Source organism: Rhinatrema bivittatum, chromosome 9 (assembly GCF_901001135.1).
Source record: "Rhinatrema bivittatum chromosome 9, aRhiBiv1.1, whole genome shotgun sequence".
In the NCBI taxonomy this organism is placed as follows: Eukaryota; Metazoa; Chordata; class Amphibia; order Gymnophiona; family Rhinatrematidae; genus Rhinatrema; species Rhinatrema bivittatum.
In genome coordinates, this window is record NC_042623.1 from 79,669,873 (window position 1) to 79,688,458 (window position 18,586).

The 18,586-nt window shown below is 46.6% G+C and overlaps 1 protein-coding gene across 4 annotated transcripts in view; it reads left to right on the plus strand.

The window, feature by feature from the left end:
- The window catches only part of MOV10L1 (Mov10 like RISC complex RNA helicase 1), a 546,310-nt gene that overhangs the window by 231,164 nt on the left and 296,560 nt on the right, over nt 1-18,586 (plus strand). For all 4 annotated transcript variants that reach the window (XM_029617025.1, XM_029617022.1, XM_029617023.1 and 1 more), the window contains exon 12: nt 8,798-8,889. In XM_029617025.1, coding sequence (XP_029472885.1) covers nt 8,798-8,889 — 92 coding nt within the window. The remainder of the gene's footprint in view (nt 1-8,797; nt 8,890-18,586) is intronic.

The window sequence follows — 18,586 nt, forward strand, 5'->3', positions numbered from 1 at the left end:
TCTGCTTCAAATGAAGCCCCCTTTGTGTCCTCCACCTGTATCCTGGGACTTTAATGTGGTCTTGACTCGCCGCATGAAAGACCCCTTCGAGCCTATGTGCACATGTGACTTGAAGTATCTGACCCGGAAACTCATATTATTGATCAGACACCTCAGCTCGTTGGGTCAGCGAACTTCAAGCGTTGGTGATGTACCCACCTTATAAGAAGTTCTTCCATGATAAGGTAGTTCTCCGTAATCACCCTAAGTTCTTGCCTAAGGTGGTATTGAACTTCCATTTGAGCAGTGTCTATCATCCTACCCACCTTTATCTCCAATGTGGCATACCATATGCTGAGATGTCCCTAGATCTGTTTGAGGGTTGCCACATTGGGGACCTAGGATGAAGTGTGACTTTGTTCAAATGTCTGTAATTGATCATTTGGCAGTTTCCTTCGGACTTCTTCACTGACAACACTAGGCTGTTGAAAGAGAAGGAAGTGGGCTATATTAACCCCTGAGCCAGCAAATTGCCCACCACTTTCTGAATCTCCTGAACACCCTGGGTCTTACACTGAGGCATATGACTAAATTGTGTAGACAAGGGCGCACTTACAGTGGACCAGGACATATGCCCAACTTTGTTACCGTGTAGAAACCCTTTTCTACACATTTTGGAGGATGGGGTATCATTACATACTGTCTCTTCCTTCTTGCTGAAGGTTGTTTCCTCTTTTCATATCAAGCAGATGGTGGAGTTGCCGGCTTTCCTGCATTTGACACCCCGATACTCCACTTGTGAAGGAGCTTCACCTTTTGGATGTTCGCCTGATTCTCTTGTGATATCTTAAGGTGACGAATGCGTTTCGGAGATCAGATCATCCCTTTGTCTTATTCAGTGGAGCAAAGAAGGGAAATAACACTTCCAAAGGGCACGATTGAGCGATGGTTGAAGGAGGCAATAATTTCAGCCTATATCCGTAGAGGTTGATCGGTTCCGGAGGGGTTAACGCACTTTCTACTAAGGTGCAGACAACCTCCTGAGCGGAATGTTTGCTGGTATCTCCACAGGAGAATTGCTGGGCAGTGACATGCTCTTTACTTCACGCTTTTACCAAACATTACCGTCTGGATGTTTGCCAGAAGAAGGCTGTATTTGGGGAAAGTGTATTGCATGCAGGTCTTTTGGGTTCCCACCCAGTGTAGAAGGCTTGGGTTGATCCCACTTGTCTGGACTCATCTGGGGTATGAACAGGAAAAGAAAATTGGTTCTTTCCTGCTAATTTTTGTTCTTGGAATACCACAGATCAGTCCAGAAGCCCATCCCCTTGATTTTTTGAAAGACCTTCCTCACATCTGGATGTTGCTAATGCAATTTTTAGTGAAATGCAGATTTACAGAGATTGACTTTCCAAGATTGTACATAGGTTATAGGTTAGGGTTGCAAATTGTAATGACCCTTGTTATGAGAGAGGGGGCCCTAGTTTTAGCGCCAACTTTGCCAGGTTCTTGTGGCCTGGTTTGACCTCTGTTGGAAACAGGATGCTGGGCTTGATGGACCCTTGGTCTGACCCAGCATGGCAATTTCTTATGTTCTTATGAGTCTCTGCTCGCCCAGAATTATTTGGGTTTTTCAGATTGGACATCTTGACTTGGGGTACAGGTCAATACTGAAGGACTGCAAGTGGCACTCTTGGTTATGTAGCAGTGCCTGAAAAGTTCTTATTTTCTGTCTTCATCTGCTGGTAGTGATACAAATCCCACTCGTCTGGGCTGATCTGTAGTATTCCAAGAACAAAAATTAGCAGGTAAGAACCAATTTTTCCTTTCCTTGGTTTGTGTGTATTTGGAGAATTTTCAAGGATTGGTGCTCAGGACAAGTGTTTCAGTTGATTCTGGATTTTCTCCAGAAGGGGCTTCTAAAGTTTTGGTTCTTAATTCCTTACGGATTCAGGTGGCAGCTTTTCTTGCTATAAAGGTTACATTGACATCGCTGTCAATGGGGCAGCTGTCCTGGGGCAGTCAAAAAAGCTAATAGAGTGTTACGAATTATTAGGAAGAGAATGGCAAATAAAATAGGATCAAGAACAAAAACACTCATCCAATCCAACTTAAATATTTAAATAGGCAGAAAACTAAATGCAGCATAAATATTTAAGTAGTTAAAGGACCATCATAACAGCAGAGTGGTTACTTAAGTGTAGCACTTTTCTCCGTGAGAATGGTCATGTATAATCATAGGTCCAAGGGTCTTTTTTTAGGATTGCTTATTCAATGTTTGTGCAATATCAAAAGAATCAAAACAAAATTCTCCAAATCATCAAAAACTTGTGTAATGGAAAATGCTTACTTGTGCTCAAAATTAAAGTTCCACTGTGCCTGACATGGCACCATGTTTTGGAGAACCTGCTTCAGGGACTTCAATTAAAGATGAAAAATATGCCGGCTCATGAACCCACATTGATAGCGTATGTGTGCTTCCACAACTTGAATATGAAAGAAAAACGCCAACTTGTGCTCTCTATAGAATAACATGAGAAACAGGTAAACCATTTGAAACATTGAAATTTAAAATTTAAAACGGGTGGGAAAATAACATAAAATGCTGTTAGTCAATGGAAAATAGCCTTTCATTGTAGGACATAAAGGTGAATGTACTTTCTTGAAGCGCGCAGTATTAATAGCAGTGATCAACGAAGCTTAGCTGCAAGCAGCTTCTTCCGTTGCCGCCGACACTCAAACTGCTAGCAACATACAATGACGTTTAAAGACTGCCATCAGAACACCCCTGATCTATTCAAGATGGCTGTCGGGGGGGGGGAATGCCCCAATGACATCATCAAGAACTCCATTAAAGGAATATGGCCCATTTGATTTCCTTATTAAGCCCATAAGGGGCCACTGTGTTCAAATGAAAAATCCAGTATTGTTCTTTTTGTGCACCTCGCACGTTCATGAAGGTGCAGCTGTCCACAGGGAGGGAATCCTAGTTCATACTTATCTGAGGTTAATCAGAGGAGGTGTGCTGGCAGTCTGTGTGCATGGTGATGGATATGTTACGGCCCTTGAGCTGGGTGGTGAATTAGGCGAAGTTACCCGAGCTCTACCCAGATGCTGGAATACTTGGGTGCGAAATTTGATACTTAGCTTGGTCAGAGGGTTTCTCACCTCAGAGCGGATTTGGAAGTTATAATCCCAGGTGTTGTGAATTTTGCAGATGCTAGTGCCCAGGGCTTGGGATTATCTTCAGAACTTGAGTTCAGTGGCGTCTACGTTGAATTTGGTGCCATGGGCTTTTGCCAACATGCGCCCTCTATAGGGGGCATTGCTGTTGCGCTGGAATCCGTTGTCAGAAGATTTTCATTGGCCTTTACCGCTGCAGGGTACTTCCAGGTCCAGTGGCTGTCTTGGCCCAATTTGGAGAAAAGGATGGGCCTGGAGGTTCTGGACTGGGTTATAGGGATCATGGATGCCAACCTCAAGGGTTGGAGGTTGATCTGACAAGAACGGATGGCACAAGGACTGTGGTCACCAATGAAAGCATCCTGGTTTATCAATCGCTTGGAAATGAGAGCAGTGTGCAGGGTGTCGGTGGAATTCCTTCCACAAGTCCAAGATCAAATGGTCATAGTGCTTTTGGACAATGTGACAATGGTGGCTTATATCAATTGGCAAGGGAGAACAAAGAGTCGTGCGGTTACCCAAGGTGCCCAGGACCTTTTTGCCTGGGCAGAGTGACATTTGCAGGGGATAGCCGCTTCACATGTTGCGGGAGTGGACAATGTGCGAACGGACTATCTCAGCAGGCAACATTTGGACCTGGGAGAATGGGAGCTGTCGGAGGAAGCCTTCGGCCTTATCCAGTTTCATTGAGGCAATCCCAGTCTGGATCTGATGGCATCAAGGAGCAACACCAAGACAGGAATTTTCTTCAGCTGCAGATGATAGTTGCAGCCGAGGGCATAGACGCTCGGGTTCTTCCATAGCAGACAAGGATCCTGCTGTATGTGTTCCCTCCATGACCGGTCGAGTATTTAGGTGTATTGAGAGGCATCTGGGCCAGATGGTACTGGGGGTACTGGAGAGGCTGTGTTATCCGTGGTTCGCGGATCTGGTTCAGCATGCAGTTGATGGGTCCCTGAGATTGGCTCATTTGCAGGGGCTATTAAGGCAAGGTCCTGTTTTCTTGGATCAGACGAATCACTTTTGTCTTGTGACTTGACTTTTGAGAGCAAGTGCATGCAACTAAAAGGATTCTCTGAGCCCATGATTTTCAAGGACTTAGTTTACAATTCCTTGCAGGTTCAGGTTGGGGTGTTTCAGAGCTATACTCCAGGGAAAAGGTTGTTAGCCTCGCATCCGGATGTTTTGAGGTTTTTGAAGGGGGTCGAGCATCCGCGGCTGCCGGTGTATAGATTGGGTCCGGCATGGAGTTTAAACTTGCTCTTGAGAGTGCTTTGTGGGCCTCCATTTTGAGCTATTAAGGAAGGCGTCGTTAAATGACCTCACGCTGAAGGTGGTATTTTTGGTGGCAATTTGTTCATTCAGAAGGATCTCTGAGCTGCAGGCTTTGTCTTGAAGGGAACTATTTATGAAGATTTCAGATGGGGTGGGGGGGATGTCTTTGCACATGGTACCTCCGTTCTTATCTTTTTTTTTTTTTTTTTAATTGAAGTTTCAATTTCAAATACATTGAAAACAATGTTAACAGAAAAAAATTGAAATATAATTAACATAACATCTTTTGCAAAAGCAAATTTACATAAAAATATTATAGGAATAGTTAGGAGAACCATTAGTTACCAAGCGGAGTCATAGGAAAAAAGAATATCCATCATAAACAGTAAGACTGAGACACCATGTGCACAACAGTTAACTATATTAACCAACACCTTTGCAGCATTATTAGGAGTGTGAGTCTAAGTATACACATAGCTGGTCTGGATCAGAAAAAATATATCTATCATTTTGGTGTATTAAAATACACCTACAAGGAAATCTTAAATAGTATTTGGCGCCTCTAAGAAGCACCTCATTTTTCATTGATAGAAATGCTTTTCTTTTCTCCTGTATTCTTTTAGTTATGTCTGAGAAAACTCTTATTTGAGCACCGTAGAAGAGCTGTGTATGTTTCCTAAAGGACTTTCTCAATATATTATCTCTATCATTAGCATACATAAAAGTCACAAGCAAGATAGCTCTCAATTCAACTTTAGGTTCATATGACTTTTCCAAAAAATCTGAAAGATTGTCAAAGGCAATATTATCTTGTTCCTCTTGTTGTAGATTAATTTCTTTTCCAGGCAAATAATATATCTTTGAAAACTCTGGTATATTAGTTTCTGAAAAATCCAAAATATTAACCAGGTAACTTTTCAAAAGATCTTTTGGATTCGCCCACCTGGTCTTTGGAAAGTTCAAAAATCTAAGGTTGTTTCTTCTCATTTCATTTTCTAACGGATCCATCTTCTTCGTCATAATGCCTTCAGATTTTATAAGATTTACTTGTATGTCCTTTATACCCTTTATTTCAGTTTCCATTTTATTTAAGGATTTTTCAACAACTTGGGACTTTATTTTCCAAAATTTGAGTTCCTTCCATATTACGTTTAACAGCCATGGTTAAATCATTAATCGCAGTGCTTATTTTTGTCAGAACTTTCCATATTTCTGTAAGAGTTATTTTCTCCGGCATTTTCATCGAAGGTAATACCACCTGAAACTCAGGCTCCTTACCTCCTTGCTGCATAAGGCCATCCATGCCTGCTTCCTTTTGCCGAGCCACGCCATTGTTGTCCCTGGAGCCCTGATTCAACGGGCTCTCCGAAGTAGATGGGATTTCCCCCTCTCTTCTCTGGGAAGCATCAAGGCTGGAAGATGGTAAAGAGTGCGGCACTGGCTCCTGCTGTTCCATATCCTCTTCATTCAGAGGCTTATAGGGCAGGGATGGGATTGCTGGCGCTCCGGGGCTGAGTGACACCACCTCGGCCAGGGTGTCGGACGGCCGCTCCCTGTCTCCGACGCCAGCGGCCTTGCTTGCCGGCGTCTACTGTGCTGTACGAAATACCTCCACAATTCGAGGTTGTCGCCAAGAGGAATCGGGTTTTGAGGTAAGTACTCTCGAATCTTAGCTTTCCTTTTCGAATGCGGCATTAGGAAATATGAAGAGAAATTCAACGAGGAAAGCAACAAAAAAAGAAAACCTCAGAGCTAGGGAGTTCCCGTGCTCATGGTGGGGCAGCCATCTTGGTTCTCCTCTCGTCACCTCCGTTCTTATCTAAGGTGGTATCATTTCACCTGAATCGGACTGTGGAGCTCATGCCTTCTCGAATTGGTCTCCTGAGTCACAAACAGTTTTTGGAGGTCGGATCATTTGTTTGTATTGTCTGGAGATACCTGTTATGGTTTAGCGGGGTTTGGGTGGATTCCTGGGTACTGTGGCAGATGACCATGCCCATGGGGAGGAGCCCCGTGGGAAGCCACAGTACTGGGCTAGACTCGGGACGCCCAAACAGATCTCTTATTATACAGCTTGTAGTATACCACCAGAGGTGGCCGTAGTGAGATGATCCAGAGGTAGCAGTCCAGGGACACTTGGCAGAGGGGATCAATCTCACCAAGCTGGTATAGGAAGATTCCAGTGTAGGTTTCCCAGCACGGCAAAGCTGTGGGTGAGATAGAATGAGATTACTAACTAGATGGTAGCTGTAAGGTTGGCGATTCCACCAGGCTGAAGTAGATGGTAACAGGCACTGATGCAGGGAGAGCAGGACCTCGAGGAGAGAATACCTGATCCCAGTAAGGCACCTGAAAGGAAAGCAGAGGGCTCCCGAGGAGCGGGTACCCAGGTTAGAGAATACCCCGAAGGGTAAGGTGGAGCTTTCAGCGGCAGCAGGAAGTGGCAGAGTAGCATAGACCGGACGAATCCAATCCTTGCTAACTCAATGAGCTAGCAAACAAGCGAAGGCTAAATACCCGGATGTTGTGACGTCACTCAAAGGGGACACCCCCGAGGTTCGCGCCATAGCTGGAATAAAGACGTGGGTAGCGCACTCGCACCCTAGGAGGCCCTTAGGAGAAACATGGCGGGAGGCAACGCCATAGCCGTTCCAGAAACGCTGGAGATAGCAGCTTGCAGATGCGGCAGTAGCCATCTTCCCAAGGCTAGCGGGGAGAGCAGAGAAAAAGGTGAGGCACAAGGGTCGAAGCCGTCTGAGACCGGATGCAACAATACCAGAAATGGATGCAAGGTCTCCAAGGGCACGATAATGTGTTAACTGAAGGAAACTATTGTTTCAACCTACCTTAGTAAGGGGAGAGGAATTCCAGAGGGGTTGCGTGTGCACACTCCTAGAGCGCAGGCAGCATAGTGAGTCGAGTGTCAGTGTTGCCGCAGGAGATTTGTAGAGCAGTGTCATGGTCTTCACACTTCCGTTACCATTTAGATTTTCAGGCTCCACGAGAGCCGACCTTTGGCTAAAGTGTGTTTGAGAGGGGGGTCTCTTGTGGGCCTGCCCAGTGTAGGGGTGGTTTGGACCATCCCACTTGTCTGGACAGATCTGGGGTATGAACAGGAAAGGAAAGTTGGTTCGTACCTGCTAATTTTCATTCCAGAAGTACCCCAGATCAGGCCAGAGACCCAGCCCCTTAATTTTCTCAAGACTGTTATGGCAAGTGCATGTTCTGGCATGCTTACTGGGAAGAACTGGCAGAATGTGTATATATATATATATACAGAACCTAAAGAAGTTTTCCAGGTTGTGGCTAGCACCTTCGGTTGATTTGTGGTTTTTCTGTTTGGGGGGCTCCAACCTTTGGGTTTGGCATTCGCTCTCATTTAGAGGGTTGTTGAGGAGGAGTTAATCTACAGTTGGCTTGGGGTCAGGTTGATACTGAGGGACTGCAGGTTACACTCTCTGTTATGTAGCAGTGCCTCAAAGTTTTAGTTCTCTGCCTCTATCTGCTGGTAGGGATGCAAAACCCACTTGTTTGGACTGATCTGTGGTACTTCAGGAACAAAAATTAGCTGGTATGAACCAATTTTCCTTTTAACTACAATAGGACAAGATCTGGTAATAGATAAAGAAACCAGTATCCTTATTAAGTTGCTAGGTGTTTGTTTCAAAGTGTTTGAGCATCCTTATTTTTGTATATCATGCATTCTTCTGTAGTTTTGAATTTCCCTTTTAGTATCCTGATCAGAGTCTTCTGAGGCATTGATTTGGCCTGGAAAACATGTTCCCCAACATCATTGTATTCAAGATGGAAGAAGCAGCCGCACTTTATTACTATAGATTTTATAAATTAATGAAACTTTGAAACAGAAAGAAGTAAAGCAATCTGTGATGTGGGAAAATGGTTAGCTTTTTAAACTTGCACAGCAGGCATTGCAAGCAGCACATATCACAATAAGAACACACAAGGCAACATATTGTGATGCACAAACTTAGAATAGGAATTGGAATTGCAGTCAGAATGCTGCTATGTAAATTGAAATATGTTGAAATCCAGAGATCTGTTAATGCTGTGTACACAGAGCAAAATAACTTGTTCCCACTGTACAGATCAAGGGCATGTTGCAATGCAATAGCTCATTTCACAAAAACCTTTTGGTAATGGCAGCATCTGACTATGGATGACAGTTTTCTTCAGGATCAGCCTTGCTTCCAGAACTCTGCCCTTCTCCTGTAGTTGCCAAAGCTGTTCCAGCTTTAGAAGGTAATTGTAATGGGATTTTGCTAAAGGATCTTGTTAAGTTGGTTTCAGGGACACTTAGTTCTTTCTCTGTCTATATCTAAAATTATACCTTTTTCCACAGATTCACGATGAAGAGCTCACGCTGAGAGTGAATCCAGAACTCGTGCAATCCTATCATTCTGAGCCCATGGATGTGGAGTTCACAGTCTGCAGGTAAGGCCTTCAGGGAAGGGTATAGTATACTGATGTTTTTTCAAGTAAAACGTTTGTGAATTCATTTTAGTTAGCATGAAGGGGGAAGACTAGATAGGCTGTATGGTCTTTCTGCAATCATGTTTCTTTTTATTTGCCATGGACAAACAGGATTAACGGTCACATGGCAATAGTACAGAGAATGATGCTGTTGACTGGACTTGTAAGAACATAAAACTTGCCATACTGGGTCAGACCAAAGATCCATCAACCCAGTATCCTGTTTCCAACAATGGCCAAGTCACCAAGTACCTGGCAGGATGCCAAACATAGAAACATAGAAACATAGAAATGACGGCAGAAGAAGACCAAACGGCCCATCCAGTCTGCCCAGCAAGCTTCACATTTTTTTCTCATACTTATCTGTTTCTCTTAGCTCTTTGGTTCTATTTCCCTTCCACCCCCACCATTAATGTAGAGAGCAGTGATGGAGCTGCAACCAAGTGAAATATCAAGCTTGATTAGTTATGGGTAGTAGGGGAAGTAACCGCCGCAATAAGCAAGCTACACCCATGCTTATTTGTTTTACCCAGACTGTGTTGTTCAGCCCTTATTGGTTGTTTTTCTTCTCCCCTGCTGTTGAAGCAGGGAGCTATGCTGGATATGCTTGTAGTATCAGTTTTTCTTCTCCCCTGCCGTTGAAGCAGAGAGCTATGCTGGATATGCGTGAAGTATCAGTTTTTCTTCTCCCCTGCCGTTGAAGCAGGATATGCATTGAAAGTGAAGTATCAGGCTTATTTGGTTTGGGGTAGTAACCGCCGTAACAAGCCAGCTACTCCCCACTTTGTGAGTGCGAATCCTTTTTTCTTCTCCCCTGCTGTTGAAGCAGAGAGCTATGCTGGATATGCGTGAAGTATCAGTTTTTCTTCTCCCCTGCCGTTGAAGCAGAGAGCTATGCTGGATATGCGTGAAGTATCAGTTTTTCTTCTCCCCTGCCGTTGAAGCAGAGAGCTATGCTGGATATGCGTGAAGTATCAGTTTTTCTTCTCCCCTGCCGTTGAAGCAGAGAGCTATGCTGGATATGCGTGAAGTATCAGTTTTTCTTCTCCCCTGCCGTTGAAGCAGAGAGCTATGCTGGATATGCGTGAAGTATCAGGTTTTCTTCTCCCCTGCCGTTGAAGCAGGGAGCTATGCTGGATATGCGTGAAGTATCAGTTTTTCTTCTCCCCTGCCGTTGAAGCAGAGAGCTATGCTGGATATGCATTGAAAGTGAAGTATCAGGCTTATTTGGTTTGGGGTAGTATCAGGCTTATTTGGTTTTGGGGTAGTATCAGGCTTATTTGGTTTGGGGTAGCCAAGGAGTAGATAGATTCCAAGTTGCTTACACTAAGAATAAGCAATGGATTTCTGCAGTCTACCTTAATATAGTTTTAAATGTATTACCTAATAACTTCATTGTGTGTCCCCAGGTCTTACTTTTCAAAAAAGTAAACAACTGATTCACATTTTCTTGTTCCATTCCACTCATTTTATAAACCTCTATCATATCTCCCCTCAGCCATCTCTTCTCCAAGCTGAAGAGTGCTAACCTCTTTAGCCTTTCTTCAAAGGGGAATTATTCATCCCCTTTATCATTTTGGTCTCCCTTCTCTGTACCTTTTCTAATTCTACTAAATCTTTCTTGATGTGGTGACCCAGAACTGCATACAATACTCAAGATGAAGTTGCACCATGGAGTGATACAGAGGCATTATGGTATTCTTTTATTCTCCATTCCTTTCCTAATAATCTCTAACATTCTATTTGCTTGCTTGGCTGCTGCTGCACACTAAGCAGAAAATTTCAACGTATTTTCAATGACACTTTAGAGTGACTCCTAACATGGAAACTTGTATTATGTAACTATAATTTGGGTTACTTTTCCCTAAGTGCATCACTTTGCACTTGTCCACACTAAATTTCATTTGCCATTTGCATGCCCAGTCTCCCAGTTTTACAATGTCCTCTTGCAATTTCTCACAGTCCTCTTGTGATTTAACAACTTTGAATAATTTTGTGTTACCTCGCTTGGGATCACCTCGCTTGTTCCCATTTCCAGGTCATTTAAAAATATATTTCCTAGCGTGTAGCAGATGGACTCATTACAAATGGGTATAGTGTGCTCGTGCAAGCAGTTGGAGACGGATCTGACTTCAGCACGTGGTACATATACTCTTGCAGGAAGTGCAGCAGCTCAGTAATTTCCGTCTCCAAAGCAGTTTGGAGCTACCTCACGCTCGCTGAGCGTTTTTCCAAATTCTAACGACTAAATTCATAGAAGAATCCTACCTGAAGACGAGCCCCGCACTCCTGCGGTGATACCCTCGGGTCCCTCCCCCAGTTGAGTTTCCCGAGGTGATTTCCGTGGTCCCTCGGAGGTAAGAGCCTCGGTCCGGTGCCCGAATCGTGGCAGGGACCTAGCCCCCGAGTGAGAAGGGCTCGGGCGCGGCATAGAGGCAGCCTCGGTCCCGATCCGTTCGCGGTGAGGACTTGGCCCCCGAGCGAGACGAGTTTGGGCACGGCTTAGAGGCAGCGGGTGCACTTCCTCGAGCGCGGCAGTGACGGTAATCACCCTCTCCCCCCGCAGCCGGAGACCGCCCGGGTCGCAGCCGGGAAGCGCCGAAGATCAGGTAAGGCGTACATCTTTACTTGCTGGTCTCCGAGGAAGCGAAGCTTAGCGGGGTTTGCCTGCGTGGCAGCCCGCCTAGGAGATCGCCATTTTGCCTGCCTGCTTGCCGCCACCATATGCCCTGGTTTGCCGCCTCGCCCTAGCGCTCAGACCGGACTCAGCACACAGGCGACGGGCGCGTATGTTAGGCGCCCGGAACTAATTGGGCGCACATTGATTGTTGCTAAGTGCACGTTGATAGGTGCACGTTGATAGGTGCACGTTGATAGGCGCACGTTGATAGGCGCAGGTTCATAGGTGCCCATTGATAGGCGCACATTGAAAGGCGCATACTTTCGGCTGAGGGCACACCGGAGCTTACAGCAGGCGCGATGGAGCGTATGAGAGCCCATGCGTCCGCAGAGCCGGCACCTCCAGAATCAGGCATAAGAGCTCTAGGCCTCTGCTCAGCATGCCACCTCAGAGCCACACAGAGCGAGGAAGCAGACTCCCTATGTGCCCAATGTGAGGAGGCCCTGGGAGTTCCAGGCCAAGGCCGGTCCCAGCCCAGATTGACTGCCAGTTCCTCAGGGAAAACCCCGAACCTAGCAGGCCGCGGTGAGCAGCCAGGGAACCCTACAGACCTGGTGCCCCTACGGCTAGAACCTGCTTCGCTCTCCTGGGTGGAATTATTCACGCCTTTTTCAAGATGCAGTCTGATACCCAACTGGACCCATACGTACCAGATGACCCTGCCCCTGGACCCTCAAGACCTAGGCACCGCCACCCGGAAGCCCCACTTATGAGGACTCAGATTACTCTGAGGAAGAAGGCAAGCTCTCCGAGGAGGGAGAACTTCCCTCGGGGATAGAGCCGTATCGAACTATGAGACGCTTCTTTCTTAAGGAGGATCTTCCAGACCTGGTCTCTCAATGCCTGTCGGAGCTGGCCATCCCGGGCCCAGGCACCCCAGGGGAACCTAGGATGAACCCCCTGTTAGAGGGCCTGCGTCAAACGGCTCACCATTTTCCCCTCCTACAAGCAGCACAGCAGCTAATCGATCTGGAGTGGAATGCGCCGGAGGCCTCATTCAAAGGGGGTCGGGCTTTGTCTAGCATGTACCCCCTGGACCCGGCAACCAAGGAGCTGCTGGCATGCCTGATGGTAGACGCCATAGTTAGCGCAATTGTGAAGCACACCACCATTCCTGTGGAGGGAGGGGCGGCACTCAAGGATGCACATGACCGGCACATGGATGCCATTCTGAAACAAGCCTTTGAGGTGGCAGCCATGTCCCTACGAATTGCGACCTACTGCACCGTGGTGACGCGTTCCTGTTTATCACAAGCCAGGAACAACACCCCGGGAGAAGAAATGGAATCAGCCCTTTCGTTCCTCACTGACGCTGCCTCCAACTTAGTCCGTACAGCTGCCAAGGGGGTGTCATCCTCAGTGGCAGCCAGGAGACAGCTCTGGCTACGAAATTGGTCGGCCGACTCCTCCTCCAAGACGCGCCTTACAAGAATGCCCTTTAAGGGATCCCTCCTGTTCGGCAGCGACCTCGAGAAACTGGCTAATAAATGGGGCGCATCTCCATTACCAGAAGACAAGTCAAGGAGGAACCAGCGCCCTTTTCCTAGGCCATCCAGAGGTAGAAGCTCTCAACGCTTCAATTCCTCGCTGGAATACCTAGGAGTCCGATTCGACACCCAGGAAGACAAGGTCAGCCTGACCTCCAAGAGGAAATCAAAACTCCGGAATCGTTTGCAGAACCTGCTGAGCACCGCCCGGCCCACAGCTTGGGATTACCTACAGGTCCTCGGCCTAATGGCCTCCACTCTGGAAGTGATACCATGGGCAAGGGCTCATATGAGACCGTTACAACGCGCCCTCCTATCTCGGTGGAGCCCACGATTACAGAACTACACCGTGCATCTACCTTTACTGGCCAGAGTACGGAATCAGTTACGGTGGTGGCTGCAGCCCGGCCACACGAGCCGGGGGTCAAAGATGTCCTCCCCAACCTGGACCCTGCTCACTACAGATGCCAGCCTGAGCGGCTGAGGAGCACACTGCGAAGAGCTAACTGCCCAAGGGCGGTGGAACATCAACCGACTAGAGGCACGGGCAGACAGGTTAGCATGCCTGCGATTTGCCCACAGACTTCGCAACAGAGCAGTCAGAGTGATGTCGGACAATGCCACCACGGTGGCATACATCAACCGACAGGGCGGAACCAAAGCAGACAGGTATCCTTAGAAATAGCCCCCCTGATGGCTTGGGCGGAAGCAAATCTCCAGGACATCTCTGCCGTCCACATCGCCGGGAAGGACAACACCACGGCAGACTTCCTCAGCAGAGAAAGCCTAAACCCGGGGGAATGGCAGCTGTCATCCACGGCCTTCCAGATGATCACGGATCAGTGGGGGACGCCGGGCATGGACCTACTAGTGGACAGGTCCAACGCTCAAGTACCCAGATATTTCAGTCTCAGGCAAGATCCTCTATCTCAGGGGATCCGACGCCCCGGTGCAGCCATGGCCTCAGGGGATCCTGCTATATGCCTTTCCCCCATGGCCCCTGCTGGGCGCCATTATACACAAGATTCAGTGGCACAGAGGCCTAGTTCTTCTGGTGGCCCCGGACTGGCCAAGAAGACCCTGGTACGCAGACATGAGAAGACTACTGGCAGGGGATCCTCTACCCCTGCCTCCTCACAGGGACCTGCTGCGGCAAGGTCCCATCCTCCACGAGGATCCAGCTCAATTCTCTCTTACGGTCTGGCCATTGAGAGGGCTAGACTGAAGAAAAGGGGATACTCTGGGCCGGTAATAGATACACTCCTCCGAGCACGCAAGTTCTCCACATCACTAACTTATATAAGGATCTGGAGAGTATTTGAAGCCTGGTGCGAAACTCGCAGCACCAATCCACATGCCGCTAAAATCCCCATCATTTTGGATTTCCTGCAAGATGGACTTCAGAAGGGGTCTATCCCTCAGTTCAATCAAGGTTCAGGTGGCAGCGCTATCCTGCTACGGCCCCAGCAATGACGGCAACAGCATTGCCACACACCCAGACGTTTCACATTTCCTGAAAGGAGTCAAACACATTCGCCCGCCACTGAAGAGGCCAGTGCCCCGTGGAACCTCAACCTAGTTTTGGAATTCCTAGCGGGACCCGCCTTCAGACCTCTCCGAAGCCTGTCCCTCCGTGTGTTAACCTTGAAGATGGTGTTCTTGCTGGCCTTATGCTCAGCACGCCGCATCTCAGAACTACATGCGCTGTCTTGCTGCGATCCGTTTCTCAGAATCACCCCAGGGGCTATCCATCTTCGCACGGTTCCCTCCTTCTTACCCAAAGTAGTCTCACACTTCCACCTCAACCAAACCATATCCTTGCCAACCATGGAAGGGTTGAAGAAGTCGGAAGAAGGTCGAATACTGCGCCATCTCGACATCGGCAGGCTGCTGTCCAGATACCTGGAAATGTCGGAAGCAGTACGAAAGACGGACCACCTGTTCGTCCTTCACAGCGGGAAGAGGCAAGGAGAAGCGGCCTCACGGGCGACTATTGCTCGCTGGATCAAAGAAGTTATCAAGACGGCCTACGTAGAAGCGGGAAAACCACCACCTCTATGGGTCAAGGCTCACTCTACCAGAGCTCAAGCGGCCTTCTGGGCAGAAACTAGGATGCTGTCGCCTGCAGAGATATGTAAAGCGGCAACGTGGTCCTCCCTCCATACCTTCTCCAGATTCTACCGTCTGGATGTCCAGGCCAGGGAGTATACAGCGTTTGCAAGGGCAATCCTAAATGGACCTCCAGCAGCCTCCCACCCAGTCCGGGAGTAGCTTTTGTACATCCCATTTGTAATGAGTCCATCTGCTACACGCTAGGAAATGGAGAGATTACTTACCTGATAATCTCGTTTTCCTTAGTGTAGACAGATGGACTCAGCATCCCGCCCGGCTGCCGATATACATGGGGTTTCACCGATTCAAGGTAAGCCATGTTTTCTTACATAGGGCATCCACCCTGCCGGGTGTCGACGCCTTCCAGTTGAGAACACTGGCGGTCTCCAGCTACAATCAATCGGTCAGGTTAATCATGTTTGGTTAATCAATCGTTCAGTCACACATATATCCATGAAGCTTTTGCAAGGAAGATTACTGAGCTGCTGCACTTCCTGCAGGGGTATATGTACCAATTGCTGACGTCAGATCCGTCTCCAACTGCTAGCACGAGCACACTATACCCATTTGTAATGAGTCCATCTGTCTACACTAAGGAAAACGAGATTATCAGGTAAGTAATCTCTCCATTAAAAAGCAGTGGTCCCAAACAGATACCTGGGGCACTCCACTATTCACTTTTTTTTTCATTGGGAAAATTTACCATTAAGCTCTACTCTCCGTTTTCTATCTTTTAATCAGTTGACAGTGCACAGTAGGACACTGCCACCTATCCCATCACTTTTTAATTTCCTAAGAAGTCTCTCATGATGGACTTTGTCAAAGGCTTTCTGGAAATCCAGATACACTATATCAACTGGCTCACCTTTATCCACAAGTTTATTTACGCCCTTAAAAAAAAATGTAGCAAATTTGTGAGGTGAGACTTCTCTTGGCTAAATCCATGTTGGCTTTGTCCCATTAAGCAATGCTTATTTATATGTTCAGCAATTTTGTTCTTCATGATAATTTTTACTATTAGTCTGGCACAGACATCAGACTGACTGGTCTGTAGTTCCCTGGATCTGCCCTTGATCCCTTTTTAAATATTGGCATTAGATTGGCAACCCTCCAATCTTCAGGTACCATAGATATTGATAGTTTAAAAATTTCCAATAGCATCTCAGCAATTTCATTTCTCAGTTCTTTCAGCACTCTGGGATGTATACCAGCTGGTCCAGGTGATTTACTGCTCTTTAGTTTGTCAGTTTGCTCTAGTGCATCTTCCAGGTTCGCTGAGATTTGTTTCAGTTCTTCTGAATCATCACCTCTGCATATCATTTCTGGCATGGGTATATCTCCTTAGTCTTAGTGAATACCAAAGCAAATAATTCATTTAGTCTTTCTGCCATGGCTTTGTCATCTCTAAATGCCCCTTTTACCCCTTCATCATCTGATGATCCAACTGATTCTCTCTCAACAGGCTTTTTACCTCAAATGTACTTGAAAAAGTTTTTCTTTCGTACCCCAGATCAGCGCAGACAAGTGGGTTTATGCATCCCTACCAGCAGAGAACAAAACTTTGAAGCACTGCTACATAATTGAAAGTGCCACCTGCAACTCCTGAAATTGAACGCAGATGGATAGTATAAATCGCGCACACATACCTTGAGCACTTCGCGCTTAAAGATGTTTTTTCATTCAGCAAGGAGAGCGGGCAGTGCCGGCAAAACCAAACATTTAAAGCAACCTGAAAATGGCGCCAAAACCAAACATTTTAAATGTTTGGTTTTGCCGGCACTGCCCGCTCTCCTTGCTGAATGAAAAAACATCTTTAAGCGCGAAGTGTTCAAGGTATGTGTGCGCGATTTATACTATCCATCTGCGTTCAATTTCAGGAGTTGGTTTGCATGGTGAATTTTGTGTGTTCATTGACTATTATTTCTCAGGAAATTCTGTCTCATATTTGGTTAAAAAAATTTCTTTACTGCGGGGTTGGTCCGCCGCCGCCATAATGATATGATTCTGTCTTATATTGCACTCTTGTTTTGGATGTTCTGCTACGAGTGAATTATATGCTCGCGAATTTTTAAGTATTATTGAGGGGTTGGTGTGATGTTTGATTGTGAGTTTGATCTCTTTTTTGCTTATGAGTGATGTTACAAACATTTTTATTTGTGAGCGCACAAGTCAATGTAATGAGTTTAACAAAAATTTATGTAATTTTACTGCCATGATACTTGGCAATAATTATCAATTCATAAACAATTTTTGGTTTATATTTAACTTTGTTACTATATTTTGTGCCGACATTGCATAGATGCTCAATTGTTAGTAATATGCTGTATTTTTCTGTACTCCTCCCCTAACATTATTTTTAGAGTTGTTGTTTAACTATATTATATTGAGTTGAATTAAAAATGATCCCTTTGCCATGTGCACTTACTATATGGATCCATCACTATGAGTCCCCCCTTTGAAATATTGTTTTTCGTTACAGCATATGAACCCCGCTTTAAATATGTCCCTCCCGATGCAGCCGCGTTCGGCGAAACACGGGTCCATGTCGGGGGCCCTGGTTTAAAAAAACTGTGTTTCTTCAAGCAATGGAGTTGCCGCCAATAAAGTGTTAAAATTATTTACAACGTTGAAGTTGTTTTGGGACTTATTGAAATTTGCTGCATTTCCTTTTTCGATTAATATTGTATGCCTGAAGTGCAGCACTAGCTCCATTTTTTGTTTTGTAGATTTCTCAGGTTCCTTCATGGGCCATCTCTCGGGTAGGGCAGGGTGAGTGTGTGTGGGGGGAGGAAGGTTTGGAGATCCCTGTTCTGGCTCAGCTCTTTTCATCAGGGGGAGGTGAAAGCCAGGGGTCTTGGTTTCCTCACCCCCTCTGGGTCCCTGGCACTCTCAGGGCTCAGCCTCCTTTGGAAGCAGGGAAGTATTTGAACTTTCTTCCCTTCCCTGGCCCTGTATGTGAGTGTCTGTATGTTTTAAGTTTCTTGGGGGGGGGAAAAAAAGCTGTTCACAGGAAGAAGAGGAGCAGGGCTGAGGCAGTTGAGTGACTAGATTTCTCTGCCGGGAGGCAGGGGGTGGGGGGGCTGAATTTGTTCCTCGGTTAGGCCTGGAGGTTATTTCAGCACTGGCCAGCTCTGTTCTCTCCTCTTGTCGGCAGGGGCTATTTTTAGGCCTAATCGAGCCGGCATGCCACCTCCCACACAGCGTGTCAAACTTTGTTGCCACTGCAGTTTGAAACAGGCTCACCTTGATTTGATCTTGTTTTGCAGGGAATGCGTCTCGGGGGGGGGGGGGGGGCTGGGACCTCCAGGGTGGCAGGAACACAAGGTCGACTAGGCTGGTTCTGGAAGCCATGGCAGGGTCAGGAGCCAGTGGCCATTTT